This window comes from Astatotilapia calliptera, chromosome 3, assembly GCF_964374335.1.
Source record: "Astatotilapia calliptera chromosome 3, fAstCal68.1, whole genome shotgun sequence".
In the NCBI taxonomy this organism is placed as follows: domain Eukaryota; kingdom Metazoa; phylum Chordata; class Actinopteri; order Cichliformes; family Cichlidae; genus Astatotilapia; species Astatotilapia calliptera.
Genome location: NC_137424.1, coordinates 71,549,802 through 71,568,877, shown reverse-complemented (window position 1 = coordinate 71,568,877; position 19,076 = coordinate 71,549,802). Strand labels below are relative to the sequence as shown.

Genomic DNA, 19,076 nt, shown 5'->3' with positions numbered 1-19,076 from the left:
TGGAAACAAGTCAAACAAAAATTAACACTGGAGGAGGCAACAATGGTTTGACGGGAGGTGCGAACTTACCTGAACAGGTATGATGCTCTCCATCTTGATCATTCTATCTCTCAGAGCTTTGATCTCCTCGTCCTTCATGTTGTTCTGCAGCTTCACCTCCTGCAGAAGTCGCACACGTTTAGCTCTGCTCCACTAGCACCATCCTCAGGTTGTGAACAAAACAAGCTTAGCATAACTCACCTCCAAAATATCTGTCAGCTTATCGATGTGAGCCTTCAAATCGTACACGCCTCTCTTCTCTCCACCTTCCATTGTCTCTCCTCCTCCACTACCACCACTTCCTCCTCCTCCACCTCCACCTCCTCCTCCTCCCTCTTCAGCGGCAGGGCTCCTCTCCTCTCCGATGCCCACAGTGTCGCAGACGTCCTGGGCCACGGCCCTCCAGCTCTCCCTCTCGTTGGTGTCCTTCTTGGCGTACATGCGGCACAGCTCCTTCATTTTGACGATGGAGAGCGCCTCGATCTCCTGACGGGAGTGACGGAAGTCTCCCAGAGCCACCTGAGGGGGCGCCACACACAGAGGAACAGTTTAAAGAAGAAGAAAAAAGAAAACATCAAAATGCTCCTCCTCTAATGTCCTCTGGACTGTTTGTGCTGGTTAATTTAATAGTAATAATAATATATAGTTTATTGATCTCTATAGGGAAATTCCTCTCTGCATTTAACCCATTCATTCAGTGAAGCAGTGGACAGGGACGGTACCTTGCTCAGGGATACCTAATAGTACCCGTTTAGTGGATTCAAACCCCCGACCTCCGATCATGGGGCCACCACTCGACCTACTGAGCAATCCCTGCCCCTGGATTTGCTGGATTTACTGTTAATCCACCAAATTTTTCCACAGATTCTTGTTCCTGCAGGTTATTATCTACATCAGATACAATGACATCATCACATGGCCTTGGAACCACATATCAATGGGCTACAATAACCCTTTTTTAGTATCAAGGCTCCGGAAACACCTCATTAAATGTACAGTGCACAATATATTATGACGTGTCAGGTTGCCTGACAGCCACCTAGCAATGGACTTCAATGGTATTTACACAGTAAAGCAGGGCCTGAGCGTTGCACAGAACCCACAAAAATGGGCAAATCTGGACCCACTTAGGTTTGTAATTTGCCTCTCTATGTTTTGGTTTGATATCTTCAGACAGTCACATAATTTATCACACACAGGCTGAACAGACCAATCCACACTGTATCATGGGTATGTACTAGTTGTACTACAGACCATCCAAGAACTCTGAGCTCTAGTGGACTTATTTTTTACACTAATTAGCTGATACCAGTGTCAGTGTGACGCTCCGTACAGTCTATGGATTGAGAACTCAACACAGTGGCAGGCAAAATGCTACAGCCGAGGCTTCAAAATGTGGAAAGGAAAAGGAAATGTGGCATTAGCTACGATTATCTGTTATACAGAGTTTATGGTAACGCAGCAAAGTCGGTAACAATCTACTTATGCTGGCTTTAATGGGAAATGCATCATATATGATTCTCATGATTTACCACTCATATGTTGTGTTTGACTGGAGCGATGGAGTCTAACTAATTGGGAGTCTGTCTAAGTAAGTCCTTAATCTTTGGTAAACTGCATCTTGGATTAAACCAAAACGTCCAACACTACAGAGCAGTCTAAAGTGCCCACCTGGAGCCGTCTCCAGGAGGGTTTAATGGTTTAAAGGACACGTCCAGTGTATTTTTCAAGGTAAAGGTTTAATTCTTTGCCCCTGAATGCACAGATATGGGAGCATCTATTAGAAAACGTTCAAAAATGTTTATCTGTCCCTCTGAAACCAGACAGAAAACACTGATATCACGTGTGTGTGTTTGTGAGACCTCGTAGCAGATCTCTTTGACGGCCTGCATGCGGAGGTCCTCCATGGTCACCCGTTTGGGGTCTTTGCTGATCCTCCTCCTCTGAGGGATCTGATAGACTCGCAGAGGCTCCCTCCTCTTACCGCTGCTGGGCAGACCGCAGCGCTTTACTATGGACTGCACCTGGACACAGACACACAGGTGAGCCGGGGAACAGCCACTAAGGTCTTTATGTGAAGTCACAGCTACATGAGGAGCTATGAAGGAGCAGCTCGAGGAGCTGGTACCTTATTAGCTGGCAGCTTCTCTCTCAGGGAGGAGATGAGCCTCCAGCTTTCCTCACAGGATCGTTTGTCCGAGTCGTCCCCGCTGTCGCTGTCTGCGTACTGCACACACAGAGAAGGTTAAACACCAGAAGCGGTCACCACACGAGCTCACGTGGAGGAGAAACTCACCAGTCGGTGTTGCTCCAGCAGCAAGTCAGCCTCCTCCTTCTCTTTACGGTACTGAGTCTCCACGTCCTGCAGTCTGCAGCACACACACACACACACACACACACACACACACACACACACACACACACACACACACACACACACACACACACCAAACAACCAATGAGATGATCAGTAATCAGGCAACAGCTCTGATATCTGACGTGGTTTACAGTGTGTCTAGAGATGCTATCTGAAACCCAAACTTCAGGGTGTAGTAAAGGTACGTCTACCTCTTCTCCATCTCCAGCTTGATGTCGATGCCTTGTTTCTCCAGCAGCTCTTTCTGGGCATAGTTCCAGTCCTCCGGCTCCTCCTGCTGCTCCATCGTGGCGCTGCGCTCCCTCTCCAGCCTCGCCTGTTCCGGGTGGTTGAATCGAAACACGTGGTTCTTCCCCATGACGATGCGGTTACCTAGAGACGGAAACAGACAGGAAGCGGAGTCTGAGGCCGGCTGCTGGTTTTGGGTGGTGTATTTACTCCATCGATCAAACCTTCTTTGTTTTTCACGTGATGCATAATAAGCTGTAAACTAAAGGGAAACCTGATGTAACAGCTGCAGCAGCCGTGTAACGGCAGGTGCTTCCTGTTTGTTTAAAGCTGCCGGGTGTGTTTCTGTACCTTGTTTTAATATGACGGCGTCTGTGATCTGCTTCCCATTAACGTAGGTCTCTGCTCCGACTAACGGCTCCAGAGTGACCACCACTGCAGAGGGAGACACAGAGAGTCCAAGCAAAGGAAGAAAAACTCATCAGGAGAACTGAAAGACAGAACTGTGAAACACGAGGATATGACTCATGAGCATGAAACAGTCTGAAGGCAGGAATCAGCAGCAGTGATGGATGTTTTATGGGGGCTTCATCAAAGACTTTAATATCTGGGCTTCCTCCTGTAACATTAGCAGAAAGGTTGATCCAAAATCCAGAGACAGAGACCTGGATCTGAAAGTGGTGTGGCCACAACTGCAGAGGCCTCGAGGTCTCACATAGAGACATGCACCGAAACCAGGGATTGTGCTACAGCGCTCAGGGTAACAGCAGCAGACACACACACACACACACACAGAGGGTGAGCAGGGCAGGTGTAGGGAGGTTGGGGTTGGGGGGAGGTTGGAGGGTGGGCACAGGAAACATGGGCGTGAACATGAGGATGATGTCACCATGACAACAAGTAACAGGGACTAATACCTGACAGATTTCCTGGCAGCTTTCACAGAAAGAGAAGAAGAAAGAGAGTCACTCACTGAGCACACACACGGCTGTTTTTCAAGCTTTCAATGAAAACAGAAACAGAGCTGCAGGTTTCACAGCTTCAGACTCCACACACGCTCCTAGAACAAAGATCTAATGCCGACACACAGACCAGACTTCTAAGGTGAGACAGGAACCTTCCCCCTCATAATCTACTGTACATTTATGCAAATTAGCCCCATGTGATACCACATTTGTATAATATATTTTAGTGTCAGTACGCAATTGAAGCTAATATATATAGAAACACACACTCAAACTTTTCTAATCAACATGTCCTGGCTGCAAGGTTTCTAAATCCACACATCATACACGTCGCGCATGTGGCGCCATCATGTGTTAAAGAAAAGTACTGCAGGACCTTTTTATTCCTTCTTGTCTTAAACTGTGAAGAAACTTTCACAGACAGGTTTGAGTGTGCTCTCAGTCTTTGAAGATGAACATAAGCCAGTGAAATCAGGAGGTGTAATGTGACAGAACTCAAGAGCACATTTGTCTGCCATGGTGACTTAGTCGAGTCATTAGTCATGTTAATGATCAACTCAGCCGTCTGCAGGTCTGACTTTAAACCCAGCTGCTGCTCAAACATGTCAGAGAGCTTATTTTGAGGAGTGATGGAAACCAAACCTGATTAAAAATGCATTTTCAAATCCATGTTTTTATTTCTGTTATGCTCACACTGCCACAGCAGCACGGCATGACTAACCGTTCAAAATCATCTTTATCTATGTCACCCTGGGAGCAGCCCCTCTGTCTGAAACAAGCTGCTGGAGCTCCTTTCTTTGAAGGACAGACTGCAGGTGTGCTCACAGCTGGCTATATTACTGATATGACCTCTTTATGACATCATACAGATCCTATAATAGAAACAAAACTGTGCACAGTGAGCAGGGCAGGCTGCTGACAGATATGTTCACTACATCATTATTACAACCTCACACCACGTTTGATAATAAGAAAAACTTCCAGCACTGTACAGGAGATCCATGACAGCAGACTGTAGAATAGGCCAACTATGACGCAACAGGTGGTAATAATGAAGCGGATTTTAATAAATAATAATTACAACTGTAGTTTGTACTTTTATTCTTTTATAACTTCAGATGTTAAACAGTTCCAGGTAAAGAGTAGAATATGTTTCTCTGGTGTCTGTAAAGTACTGAACGGCTCGTGGTTCAGGCCAGGTTATCACGCAGTGAACTTCAGGAGCTGATCAGTTTATACCAGCAGAGGGCGCTCAAAGCACAGGACCGAGGCTACTTAAACTCTGCACAATGAAGCTGTTTGAACACAGAACACCAGTGTAGCGGAGCAGAGTCAGCCAATCAGGGAACAGAGTGTCAGACATGTGACCAGGTTTATACAAGGAGTAAAAATCTCACCTTCTCCCTGCTCGTTGGTCTCACTGACAAAAACGCAGTGAATCTCCTTTATGAACTGACCCGACAGTTTAATGTCCACGTCCTGCTGCCCGACCCTGGCACACACACACACACACACACACACACACACACACACACACACACACACACACACAGAGGAAAAAACTTTAATGTAAACACCTGCCAAGTTAGTTATACAACTCCACCAGGATTAAAGATGAAGGTGCAACTTCTCCTGCAATAAAACTAACGGAGGAGCTTCTGATGTCCAAAATCATAAAGCTGTTGCGTGTTGTTGTTAGATAACTGCGAGTCTCGTGTCTGATAAGATGATTTGTAACGAGACTCATTGTCATTGTTCTCAACAAGGACTCTGTGGATCATTATTGATGTGGTAACCTCTGCACGAGCAGATTTCTGCATGCACTACATGTAAACAGTGTCGTTACTTCTACTACTACTACTGAAGTAAAGCAGCTAAACTAGTGATAGACTTGTGTCTGTATGTAATTTGTTGCTTTCACACGGAGGTGAGCTGAGGCGTCTCTGACCTCTGGTCTCTTCACAGGACGACTAAAACTATTTCTAACTTTAGACTCAATTTATCAGATTTTCTGAGCAAAGACCAGCAAAGCGATCGATTAACTGATGAAATCACAGCTGACCTGGTCACGCCCTCCTTGATGTAATACAGGAGGCACTCAGACATCAGAGGGTCTTCATTCAGGTTGACCAGGTGAGGCGTCTGTAACACATACACACAAAATTGAGTTTTACTTGATGGGGACATCTTTTTTTCCCTTTAAAAGTGGGGCAGATCCCCACAGTGAAAGTGAAAACTATTATTATTAGTGAAAACACTAAACACGATTAGATGCTGTTGACTTTTAACTAGCACTGAACACAGGACTGGAGCCACGACTGTGTTCAGTCAGATCCTTTTATAAACACTTTTATAAACAGCGTAATTTACCAAAGTGAAGCATGAATGAAGACAACACAATTAAAGTGAATGCTGACATTGAGTCGAGGTTGTTTTTACTGAGCTGAGCTGTCAAAACTGGTCGTTAAGGGCAGAGTGGAGGCTGTCAGATGTCGTCTTTATGAGGCAAAGATTTAAAAGTGTTGGTGAGGTCGTGGTACGGAAAGAAAAGCTGCTGCGTGATCGATCATCTCTGAGTTTTAATCTGGATTTCAAACATCTGCTCAGCAGAACGATTTTACCTCAAAGACCAGAGAGACTTAAAAGCAAACAGTGACATCATCACTTCCAAAGCTGAGTGTGACTCGACACAGGTGCTTATGAGCAGCAGACACTCGGCTCTGACTTTGACGAACACTCCCAGGCATGAAGTAAAACCCATTTATCGGCTGTTCTAACAAAACAAATCTCCAACTAACTCAAAGGGTAGATTTAACCTGACATAAAGGTGAATTCAAACAATAAATACACAGTTTGAAGTACCAGCAGGAACTACAGCTGCATTATTGTGCGTCAGCAGGTGATCACACAATCCTAAACTTAAAGTATTACTAAACCAGAGAGAAAGGTTAAATATACACTCACTCCTTTAGGAGAGAAGACGCCCAGTGTTCCTCCATCTTCCTTTATGGACACGCCCATCTCCACCAGCAGGGACTCTCTGAGGGAGTGAATGAGAAACAGAGACATCAGTCACCATCCATGTTTCTTCTCTTTGTTCATGTTTCCAAATGTTTTCCCCTGTGAGTTACTGAACAAACACACTCAGCTTTTCCACCTAAACACTCTAAACACTACAGTTCCCATGAGCCTCGTGTGCCATGGTGAATAAAGGGTCGTTAAGCCTGTTGTTGCCTTTATGAACCGTGTGAAATACCAAAAGTCGCATCACTCGACTGACATAAACCGCGCTTCGGTGGGTTTCTAGACTTTTAAACCTTGCGTGGTTGCTGTTGCCGGGTTACAGACAAGAGTTTTTGACTCCATGTCAGTGCAGACGCTCCAAGACTTCCTGCTAATGCAGACGAAGATGCAGCAGCTGAGATGAGACTTTTTCTACTCCTACACCTGCCCTGAGGTTTTGTCTGATAAGCGCAGGAGAAAAAGAGCCCACGGCAGCAGTACGAACGCTGATGCTCACGGTAGCGTTAGCACTTTTACAAGTGACAACAAAACACATTGACTAAATTAACTGAAGACATGTAAAAAGCTCAGAGTCAAATAAAACGAACCTCTCCAGACGAATAGATTCTGTTTTTCTCAGTTTCTCCTCCCATGTCTCGTTCAGCTCAGCGATGATTTTCTCTGTTTCCTTAAAGCAAAAACACACAAACGTATTGTACTATAAACGCATGACTATAAAACTTCTTCATTCTCACTCAAAAAAGGTGAAATAGCAGCTCCTGTTTGCAGTTTAATCATAGATGTACAGAAAACTGTTCGTGGATTTCTTTTAAACTGAGAAAATCTAAAAAGTTGAGGCTTCCCAGACACGTTCTGACGTTGTAAGTCCGTTTTTTCATTGGATTTCCAGAAAACTATACAAAAAATAATATATCTTTCTGACAGTGGAAGCCACATGTTTCACAAATTTAGATATGATGGAATTATGACCCGGAAACGTGCGAGGTGATAAAACGTCTCGCCCTACCATCAGTCTCTCAGCTGCTTCCTCTTTGCTGATGTTCTCTGTGGACTCTCCCTCCTCCCTTTCCTCTCCATCCTCGATCAGCTGATCAGGGTCAGCGGGTGTGTCCCCTTCAGATACCGGCTCAGCGCCTGCACAGGAAATAAAACATTTATTACAAAAACATAATGGACCACTTTTGTATTTTTTTTTATTTAAGTGATTAAACACAAATGCACGGTCTTATTAGATTCCCAATAATCCACATAAACACATAGGGTGACCTGGAGGGGCGGGGCCATTCTCAGGCGTGATCCCATTGGATGTGAGAGCCAGCTGAAGAGGGGAGGGGGACGCACCTGCGACACCACCGGGGCCGTTGTTGATGTTGTTGTTGTTGTTGACTGAAATGCAGAAAGAGAGCAGGGAAGAAAAAAGTGAAAAGGAGGAGGTTTAATTTCTAACATGCTGGCATCTCAGCAATCCTGCTTATGTAACGACAGCTTGTAAATATCCTCACTGACACACACACACAGACACACACACACACAGACACACACAGACACACACAGACACACACACACACACACACACACACACACACAGACACGCTGTTGTCTGTAAATAACCGTCTCTACAGCCTGCTGCACATAGACATGCCGTTCATACCAGGTCCAAATGAAAGAACAACAGCATGTGATGTGTACAGTTTATTAGGCTGTAAACAGACTGCATTCCATGTTTATACGAAGTGCAGTCTGAGTATCACATGCACAGCGTTTCTGTGTTTAGCAATGCATAGTGTTCACAATAGAAAAGCACATGCACTTTTTGACATGGAGAGATCAAAATCATGCAGCAGCAAGATAATGATTAACCTCATGTTGTGGACAGATAACAGATAACATCACATTTTCTCTTGGTTGAAGTTAAAGATTATGAGCTATAGCCCTGCTCCTTCCCTCTGCTAATGCATTTGTATTAGGCTCTAGTCACACGGGGCTGGAGACCCGTTGACAACCACCTGTTGCAACTGAAAAACTTGTATTCCCCAAATGATTGCTGTTGGCACAAAAACTTGTTACAGAGAAATTTACAGTGCTGCACCAAAGCCCTGCAACTGCTTTGCTCTTTAAGAGATTGCCTTGGTCTCCAGCAGTTTGTTTGGAAGATGCAGTGAAATGTGTGGCACAAACCATGAGCAGAGATCGTTTGCCTTGAAAAATCTGCATCTTTTGAAATGTGCTGGTTTCAGTAGTGAGGCTGTTATAATGTAGTTCAAGTTCCACAACAGCAGAGAGAGTAAACTGTGAATAAATGCTGACCAATCTGCATCTTCCATAAAAGCTATTGGCGACAAAGGTAATCTGTCAGCACCCAAAGCAATCGCAAGCAAAGTTTGGGTGTCGGGACCTTCTTTGTGACATTTCTCAGGTTTTCACAGGTTTTCAGGCCTGTGTGAATGAAGTGTTAGAATCACCATAGCTGTGTAGCTTCCCACCATCATTAGCCAACTAGCCCAACTTCACCAAAATAAATGTTTCTTTACATCCAAAGTAACAGCAGAGCTGAAAAGATTCAGTTTTACAAATATTTCAGTCAGAAAATCGCCTCATTCATTCTTTTTCTCATGCTTACTTTGATGTTAAACTTTTACTGTAAGACCTGGAAGAAGTAGGATTTGGACCCGGGCGTCAGACTGAACAGCAGATAAGGTTCATTATTCTGTATAAAATGTGTGCATACCAGCATTGTCCAGCAGCTCCTGCAGGCCCTGAGAAAACAGCAGATTTCTCAGTCGCTCCACTTCAGCCTTCAGCTCTCGGATCAGTTTGGCGTTTGGATCTTCATTGATCACAGCGTTACAGCGAATCTGTTTGGCACGGTCAGCATACCTGGAACCGAACCGGAGAGAATTAAGATTATATTGATCTGACTAAATCATCTGCTGCCTAAAAACACATTAACTGATCCATAAAAAGCCTCATAGACAGATGACACCCAGTAACTGACCTCAGAGTGCTCAGTGTTTCTTCGTAGTTGATGTCAGCAGGACTTAGCGCAGCAATCATTGCTGTGCGAGAGTTTCCTCCTGAAAGAAGCACACATCAAACCTTTAAGGTACTTAAACTAAGTCTGATATTAACTCGGCAACTCCATACATGTCTGTGTGGTTAAGTGTACTATTAGCCCTGACAGGTTAAGATGTACTATAAGTCCTGATACAACAAGTCTTATTAATAGTTTGGTCAAAGAAACATGCCGTTGGTCCTAGTATTGACAATATTACTAATGGCTGTTAGCCTTAAATGACTCTTTCTACTGTTCTCCTTTAACACTGGACCTACCAATGCTCTACTTACCCAGGTTTTCCTTCAGTAGCCAGGTGAGAACAGAGTCTCTGTAGGGAATAAAATCACTTTTCCTCTTTTTACTGCTCTGCTGCAGATCAGAGACAAGAAGCAGTCAGCAATCATCTCCCACATTGCACACATCTGATATTATTTGACTTGTAAATATGAAGAGTGTAGAATTACCATTTCAGCCAAAGCTGAAATCACTTTTCCTAATGTGGTCAGAGATTTGTTGATGTTTGCTCCTTCCTGCATGCAAACATACAGTGAATACATGATGAATCTGGCACTGGATGTATGAAAATGAGCAGCACATGAATAGATACATAATGTGATTGCTCCACATTATCTCCAACCTTGAGCCGCGTGCCCTTTGCCCCAGAGGAGTCTGCTCGTTCACTTCCAGCCAGGTCGACCAGACTGATCTTACTGACCTGAAGAGAAAAGTTCAAGAATCAAAATAAAGACCTGACATTTGGAAGAAAATGCCCCGCGGGGACAAAATAGAGAAGCAGACACACTTTCTCAGTGTCCAGGCTGGTCATCTGATCTCGTCGTTTTTGGGTGAAGACGATGGTGAAGACGGCGTGGGACCTGGATGACGTCTCATTCATGTTTGTAGCTGCAACCGTCCTGCAATCAGAAATGAACTTGATTATTTTGATGTTACTGCAATTCATTCTTTATAATAATAATAAAAAAATTATATTTATAACAAATCTGCATGTTTTAACCAGGCCTAACTAGAATAAGGAACATCGGCTAATGGGCAAATAACATATCACCAGTGATGGACTGACTGGGTATCAATCTGATCTTGGCTCAAAAGATAGACAACAAGTCTACAGAGCTGCTGTATTATGTGGTGGATTGGTTACCAGTAGGAAACCGTTTATGTTTTTCAAACTTCCTCAGACATCTGCAGCCTTTTGCACTTTCTTTAAAACTTCGACCTCTGAAATTATCTGGAAGAAAACTGACCGAGCTTTGTTGCCGGCGTCCATCAGGTCCCGGATGTCCGTGAATCCAGTCACAGCCAGTTTGGACAGATCCTCCACGTAGGGCCCCAGGATGGGATGCTCCCGGACCCGAAGGGTGCCCTGGGACTTTGGGTTCAACAGGTCCCGAACCCGCTCGCAGTAGATCTCCATGTAGGACACCTGTGATGGAGAAGATGATGTTTAATCAGGGAAATCGATTTAACTAAAACTGATCTAGGTTAGATGAGGGCTTACCTCGACGGAGTAGGTCAGGTCAGGATCTGTGTTTTCTCCTGTTCTCTGAAACAAGTCCTCACACAGCTGAACACACAGACAGACGCACGTTAATATAATTCTTCATCAGTTATCCCTTTGAATCAGCAAACATTAAAGCGACAGCAGCATTTTAATGCAGCAATGATGTGATATGACCTGTGGTATGATCCCTTCCTGACCAGGCTCCTGTTTGCCCATCATAGTGTAGCTCTTCCCTGCACCCGTCTGTCCATAAGCAAATATACACACATTGTATCCTGGAAAACAACAACCACAACATTACAAGTTATTGTAAAATTATAAATAACTCATTCCTGTATTAGACATTAAGACCATCAGCCAGCCTATGTAGAATATAATCGTGCTGTCATGATCAGCATCATCATCAGCAACAACAGTATCATTTTACACATCAGTATCAGTAGAGTAACAAGTATCAGCGTTGTTACTGGTCACCATTAGTCTCATTAGCTACATAGTTGGAGCTGGACTGTGGAGGACCGAAACCGCCAAAATAATTTAGACTTTAATAAAAAAAATATTTCCATTATAGCAAATAGAGGTTGGGCTCTTCTTTGACCTCTGAGAGGGCGTTCAGGCTTACCTTCGAAGGCGTGCAGCAGCATCTCCTCTCCAATGTCCTTATACACCTGTGTCTGAGAGGTGAAGCCGGGGTCATCGGGCTGCAGGGACACAAACACACTGTTATCACTGATTTTGGGTTATACTATTGATGTTTTCTGTGTGTGTGTGTGTGTGTGTGTGTGTGTGTGTGTGTGTGTGTGTGTGTGTGTGTGTGTGTGTGTGTGAGACAGAGAGAGTGTGTTATCACCGTTGTGTGTGACCAGTAAGAGTAGTCAAAGGTGAAGTTCTTGGCTCCATCTTTGGGCTGTTTGGGATTGGAGATGCCTGGAAAGAATCATAAAAGAAACAACCTTCACTGCATGACGAGAAGTCTGTGGACACACTCCAGTTTTATTTCTTTTCTCCTCACTTTCAAATGTGGAGGCAACAAAGTGTCACTACTGAAGTGGGGATATCTGCATGTGGCCACTCCCAGCATTCACAGAATATATGACGGGCTCTGCATATAAGTATTTGTCAGATGGACACACAGCTGCTAATAACAGCCCTGCTGCAGCAAAGTCTATTAATAAACAGCCTGTGTGTGTCTGTCAGTTTATGCAGCAATAGGATCAGACGTCACATGACGTTCCCATGGGAACGTTGAGGCCATAAAAGCCCCTAACCCACAGAAAGGTTAGGTAAGGAGAGCATCAGCATTATTTATTAAAATCAATAGTGACTGTTAGCTTCAAGCTAAATGCTGCTATTTCTATTCCAGTTCAGGGACTTTTTTATTCTTTAGTCACATTAAAGTGATGTCACAGTGATGTCATGGCTAATCTGCGACGAGCAGGTTCACAGCATTTAAATTGAAGGTCAGTTTTAACTTCATTAACGCTCGTGACAGAAGATTGACCTCCAAAACACCAACATGGGTGCTGCCACAATGCTACACCTGAAGCTTTAATATGTATATATCCATGTTATACACAGTTTATGATTCAAGGTCACAATAAAAATCCTCATTACATCATAATGAGATGGTGATCATAAAAACTCTGTTCTCTTAGCCAGTGGTGTGTCCTCATCATGCTGTGTCTTATTATGAGGACAGTGACAGGCCTCTCGTTATCTAAAAACCTTTGTGATATATTTCTATGGTTTCTAATTTATTTGTTCTTCTTTCTTTATCTTTTTGAGGACGTCTGTATGTTTCAGATCCTGTGAGGACGTCTTCAGGTTAGTGTCTCAGCGAGGGGCCCCACAAATCCTAAAGGACAGAACGTGTGTGTGTCATTCTTACAGGTGGTGTTTCCCTGCATCTGGATCACACACTTTGCGTTGCGTCCTATCTCTCTGGAGTTGAACGGGCGGACTCGCACCGCCACCTTCACTGATGCACCCGCCATTTTTCAGCTCCGCCCACCACCTGAGGACAGCCAATGAGAAAGCACGGTTTAAAAAAATCGTCATAAACATACAGAACAAAATCCAAATCACACAGCACAGAGGGTTTCTTCACTACTTTTGTCAATTTTAGTGTCTTTCTGCTGATCCTTTAGTCGTGTTTCTACTGTTTTTATTGTGGTTTTAATATCTATTTTTTCCATGGACCTCCAGGCTGCTCAGACCACTTTTCCTCCTCTTTCCCAGCACTCCTCCCTTCATTTTACGAGCCGGGTTTTTCCTCATTCCCGCTCTTTTCTTTCCCTCCTCTTCTTTTTCCAGTCCTCAGTTTTCCATTCCCCCGTCATCCTTTTTTCCTTTCCTTCTCTTCTCTGTCCTCTTCCATACAGTTTTCATATAGTCCTCACCGCTTATTTTTCCCCTCGTCCTTAAGTTTTCCTCGACTCTCTAAACTGCCTTTTCTTTTCTTTCTTCTCTTTTCTGTTTTACGGTTTCTGCCTTTCTTATCTTCTCCCATTCATCTCCATCTTTCCTTTTCTTCCTCCTTTTCTTGTTAATGCACTCTTACTTCCTCTATTCATCTTTCTGCTTTTCTCCTCTTCCCTTTCTCGTTATGCTTTTGTTTCCCAGCTTCTCTCGTGCTTTTATTCGTCTTTCTTACCTCTAACTCATCCGAAGCATTCAAACAATGTTTGCTCCTCTCTCCCCCTTTCATTAGCGTCTCCTAAGCTCCTCCCTTCATTCTTTCCCCTCTCTTGACATTCCTGTTCTTCCTCGTCTCCACGAGGCTCTTTTTCACCCGCTTTCCTACTTTTTTCCTTTTTATTGTTCCTCTTTTTCCCAAACCTTTATGTCTCTTTGTGTGCCAGTGTATGCCGATCTCCCTCGCCTCGGGCATTTTTACACTCCAGTCGGGTTCTCGTGGGAAGGAACCTCATCAGATACTGTTACAGTCAGTGTGTGTGTGTGTGTGTGTGTGTGTGTGTGTGTGTGTGTGTGTGCGTGTGTGTGTGCGTGTGTGTGTGCGTGAGGTCTGTTAAACAGTGAGCAGGTTATTGATCTGACAGTCAATCATCTATCAGAGTGGGATGATCATCAGCCTGTTTGCGATTGGTCTGCTGGTGTTGATGTGTTAGCACGTGTGTGCGGCTGCTCTATAATTTCGTCCTCGGCGGTCTGTAATAATCACATGACTGACATTCCAACATAAGCTCACTGAGCGGCGACTCGGGGAAGTCCTGAGCACTTAATGTTTCCATCGCTTCACTGTTTTATAGAGAAAACTATCTGACGTGGATGAAAAGTGTGTGATCCTCTGGTAGAGGAGTCGTCTCACTGATTAACCATGGAAACGCGACACGACTGCACCGTGATGCTACAGCGTGGACATCTCCTCTGAAAAAACAACCTTTGGTTCAGCTCAGAGTTCACATGAATCCACAGCAAGCGCATTTTAGTTCGTTCTGAGGCTTAAGGAGAGTGTCTGCTGAAAAATGTTCAGTTTCTCTGAGTATGTGTTTCACAGTGCTTTCTAATCCAGAGTACCAGTCTCTTTCACACAGGTGCTTTTCTCTAAGCACTTTTAACCTCACATTAACACTTCGATAAACACACAGAGCAACTAATGCTTCGGTATTTTGCCCAAGGACACTTTGGCACACACGCTGGAGTAGCCAGGGATCGAACCACCAACATTTCAACTAGTGGACGATCTGCTCTACCTCCACCCTGTCCTCCAATCAGACTCCAGCTTCAACCAGAGCATTTTAGGCCCCTTCACCACCCACCTACAAAATATATAAGGACTAACTGTGTGGTAGCTCCAACAGCACCGTTCACAATAGCAAATGAGTGAACTAGTGAACATCAATGGACATCAGCCAAACAGGTGTGGCTCAGGTGGTGGAGCAGCTCCTCCAACCTACATGTCAAATCCTCCATGGTCAATTTTCTGAACCCAGAGCTGTCTCAGAGTCATCCACCCGAGTGTGTGAATGTTAGAATAAAACAGAAAAATGTTTGTATGTCTGTATGAATAAGTGACTGAATCTTGTAGTAAGTACGAGCCTCGAGTGCTTAAATGAAGTTGAAAGGCACGCTATATAAACATCAGTGCATTTATTCCATCTTTGGAGACGCTTGTGTGTGAATGTATTCCTGATTTTACTGAACAATTTATTCAAATAAAAAAACGAAACCACCCTCGGAAGTACATTTAACTGAGTACAATCCTGGCCTCACTATCGAGTAAACCTAACTCTGTCTGTATCTTGTTCCCTTTTTGATTCAGGAAAATAGTGAAACATAACACTACAGCTTCGTTTGCAGGTTTAGAAACAAACACGGATTAATCCGCCACTAAAACTAGTCCCTGATATACACACCTTTCCCCCTGCTTACGCGTAAACTCCTCAACATTAAATAAAAAACTATAAGAGCGACATTAATGACGATAAGACTTTGTTGGAGTGTGTAGCGCAGGAATTGGGGGATCGATTGTTGGGTCTCTGTGACGTCCTGTCTCAGATCAGGTTGGTTTGTTTCCTCTGTGGTTGAGTGAGATGTCAGTATGGGGATGCTCATGCAAAGAGAAACAAATGAAGCGGCGCCCAACTTCTGCCTTTGCTGACTGCACTGAAGCATCACACGTTTAAACCAAAGCAGCAGCGAATCATCTTTGTGTGTCGTCTCAGTGAAGTGAGGCTGATGAAACCAGAGCGCGACTCCGAGGACCAACGGACGGTTTTACTTCAAGTTTGTTTGACATTCCTGCTGTAAATTTGATCTGCTGCGGTTTTGATTTCATTTCCATCTCAGCCTTTAATCTCATAGCACAGAGGTGACGCTTCTCAGATCAAACCCGGAGATACTGAAGCAAAGCTGGCAGCAAGTTCTTCACAGGGACAACAGGACGGCATTAAAGAGCAACAAAAACATCGTTTCACTTTTTCTTCTCTCTCCTTGTGTGAAATATAGCAAACAACAAATCAGTCGTCACTACGACCGCGTTTGTTATTCTTTCTGCTGACACGAATTTTAAACCATGGAAACCCCCACACATTTGTCCCCTTTCATATTTCACAAACTTTAATGCTCGTCAGTTATTAGAAATGCCAGCGATAACATCCACTGACGTCTGTGGCTGATATTTATCTGCTGCCTGCACTGGTTAAATGCTCAGAAATGATGTAATCAGTCCTGAATAAGAGAGGAAATATGAAGCGATGAAAATGATTAAAAAAAATATCTAAAAACATATTTAAGAAACTGTTATTTCAAATGGTGGAACCTGCAAACACGTAGGAATGTTTAACACTAAACACAGAGCAGCTCAACATTATGAAAGCTACAGTTGTGTCATTTATTTAAACACATGCGGCAGGAAAACAACTAATAAACCTCAAACAAGCTCCTTTCAGGCTGGACTGTTTTTATTCAGGCTCAGTCTGAAGCCAGTTTTATTTAACTCTGTGATCAGGTTTTACAGGTTTTTCTGTTTGAGTAATGTGATCATTATTAATATGAAACATCACGAGTTTCCTCAAGCATCACAAATCCAGACGCCATTTACAAACGCAGGTCCTCAAATCGTGGTCAGCTCTTCACACACACTGTGACATCATCGCTCTGATCAGCACCGTCAGTCTCGCTGCACATTTCCACACAGCTGCATCAACATCTGCAGCATCTGCAGCACCTCTGCTTCTGACTTTGTATTAATTCTTTAAATACTTTTTAACCCTACATGCAACCCTACATTTAAAAGATTTTATGTTATACTTTACAATTTTTCTGTTTTTGCAAACATTTTTAATGTTTTATGACCTTTTATATAAAGCTTTTTTATTTTCTATTTTTAAATGTATTGAAATTGTAATATTATTATTATTATTATCAATATTACAATAAAAATTTTCATTTTAATTTAAAAAATAATATAAGAAATTCTAAGGGATTTCCAATTTTCACAATTAAAAAACTACATTTTTTATATTATCTTTTATTTATAGAAAATTTCCTTTTACTTTGTTACTTTGTTAAAACATCCTTTATTTCCTGTGTAAGACACGTTATTTACATTTTCTTAACATTTCATAGATTGCTCTGACATTTCTTGTGACATTAAATTATTCATTTTCAAGATATTTTTCAATATTTGTAATAATTTTTGGTTTTTCACATACATTTTTTTGCCCTTTTAAATAAACGAGTTCCAGTTTCAATTACAATTTTTAAACAGTAATATCTGATATTACTTTCCTAATACTTTATTTCATTCTTCATTATTTAAAATTTCCAGTGATAATATTTGTTTGACATTTTTAATGTACATATTTTGTGCCTGTCAACACCATTAATTAATTATTACAATTAATTAACTCATTTAAAGATTATTGTTGATCTCTCGTGGTTTCTCCTTTACCAACAGCTGATCACAGACAGATGTGAACAGATGTGAGTTATTTTAAACTTTAATGACTTAAACTGAACTCCTAATGATTGTAAATGTCCTTTGCTGTAAGGGGACAGTGAATGCAGCATGCACACAGACCAGCAACTACAGTGTGTGTGTGTGTTTACTCTGCTAACAGACAAGATGGTGGACACAGATACTGGATTGTGTGTGTGTGTGTCTCTAGGTGAGCAAGCAGCCTTCATACCATAGAGCCCGGCAGAAACGCTGACTTCACGCCACAGGCATCCCAGCACACACACACACACACACACACACACACACACACACACACACACACACACACACACACACACACACACAGGGAGTGATTCAGAGTGTTGCGGGCCCGGTTGGTCGAGCTGCTGTTGGACAGACTAACCAGCTGTTTAAACATGCAGGGAAACAAAGAGGTTTCCAGCTTCACGGGAAAAAACATCCAGCCGTGCTCGTTGTTGCAGCTCTCGCCTTTAATCTCACAGCTAAACCAGCTGGATCGTCTGCCAGCCAATCAGCTACCTCTCAGACAGAGACAGAGCGAACTCAGACAGAAATTACACAACACACACAGAGTCACACCACATGAGCAGGAGTCTGGAAACAGAGGCAGCCGCAGTCTTGCAGAGAATCCGTCTCAGGCTCAACATCTGTCTCTCTCTGCACTGAAGCAGCAGCTCAGACTCAAATACAAGTTTTCACACAAAGGTGGTAAAGAAAGGAGGACGAACGTGAGGCGATCGGATGCCTCTCTGATGGCGTCATGTGACGATAACCATCTCAGCCTGAAACACGAAACTGCATCTGCAGATATAAACACGACCTGGGAAACTTCACCAATAACAAGAGTTCAAGTGACTGACGGGAAAATGGAAAAGTCCCGCGCTCGCTTGTGTTTACCTGCTCACGCTACCTGCGCGCTCCCAGGTAACCTTAGAGAGACTCGGCTTTCTGAACAACAGCAAGAACGTAAGGGAAAGGACGCTCAGCAAGAGAAATCAATAAAAGGAGCAGTCGTCTGTAAACACAGTCAGTAAACTCGCTGTGTGCTGTAGGTCGAGTAAGGCCAAATTCACACAAGCCTGGAGACAGTCAGCAACACACACACACAGCTGGGGCATGCACATTTTCCCCTAGCAACAGGTGGTTACTATGAGGTCAGTGTGAGTGGGACTTGAAGGTGAGTAAAAGTGAGCCTTTGGTGAACAAGTTCAAGACATACAACTTTTTAGTTTAAAAAGTCAAATCTGATCTCAATCTGAACTCCAGAATAATATTTGGATCAGAAGCCTCCAACATAACTTTCACAGGGGTTCAAGAAATCTTCCAGAAGAAAAAAATCAGTTTTTAGTGGGAAACATGCAAAATTTCAGGTCCCTGCTGTCATCAGTTCCCTCAAAAAACATCTAAAGAATGACTGTAGGGGT

The 19,076-nt window shown here is 43.3% G+C and overlaps 1 protein-coding gene across 5 annotated transcripts in view; it reads right to left on the bottom strand.

Moving 5' to 3' along the window:
* Positions 1-19,076, bottom strand: part of LOC113010288 (kinesin-like protein KIF1C) — a 33,198-nt gene that overhangs the window by 2,105 nt on the left and 12,017 nt on the right. For 3 of the 5 annotated variants that reach the window (XM_026149303.2, XM_026149312.2, XM_026149321.2), the window contains exons 2-26: positions 13,096-13,221; positions 12,058-12,134; positions 11,830-11,908; positions 11,382-11,482; positions 11,205-11,270; positions 10,951-11,129; positions 10,491-10,602; positions 10,326-10,403; positions 10,153-10,218; positions 9,979-10,057; positions 9,629-9,707; positions 9,362-9,510; positions 7,900-8,019; positions 7,640-7,767; positions 7,221-7,300; positions 6,574-6,649; positions 5,672-5,751; positions 5,007-5,101; positions 2,996-3,079; positions 2,608-2,788; positions 2,336-2,408; positions 2,168-2,266; positions 1,902-2,063; positions 241-558; positions 70-159 (exon numbers count right to left, since the gene is read on the bottom strand). In XM_026149303.2, the coding sequence (XP_026005088.2) occupies positions 70-159; positions 241-558; positions 1,902-2,063; positions 2,168-2,266; positions 2,336-2,408; positions 2,608-2,788; positions 2,996-3,079; positions 5,007-5,101; positions 5,672-5,751; positions 6,574-6,649; positions 7,221-7,300; positions 7,640-7,767; positions 7,900-8,019; positions 9,362-9,510; positions 9,629-9,707; positions 9,979-10,057; positions 10,153-10,218; positions 10,326-10,403; positions 10,491-10,602; positions 10,951-11,129; positions 11,205-11,270; positions 11,382-11,482; positions 11,830-11,908; positions 12,058-12,134; positions 13,096-13,201 (2,757 nt within the window). In that variant the 5' untranslated portion in view covers positions 13,202-13,221. Of the gene's footprint in view, positions 1-69; positions 160-240; positions 559-1,901; positions 2,064-2,167; positions 2,267-2,335; positions 2,409-2,607; positions 2,789-2,995; positions 3,080-5,006; positions 5,102-5,671; positions 5,752-6,573; positions 6,650-7,220; positions 7,301-7,639; positions 7,768-7,899; positions 8,020-9,361; positions 9,511-9,628; positions 9,708-9,978; positions 10,058-10,152; positions 10,219-10,325; positions 10,404-10,490; positions 10,603-10,950; positions 11,130-11,204; positions 11,271-11,381; positions 11,483-11,829; positions 11,909-12,057; positions 12,135-13,095; positions 13,354-19,076 lie in introns of those variants that run through there. The other 2 variants (XM_080299087.1, XM_080299088.1) reach the window with 2 other exon arrangements.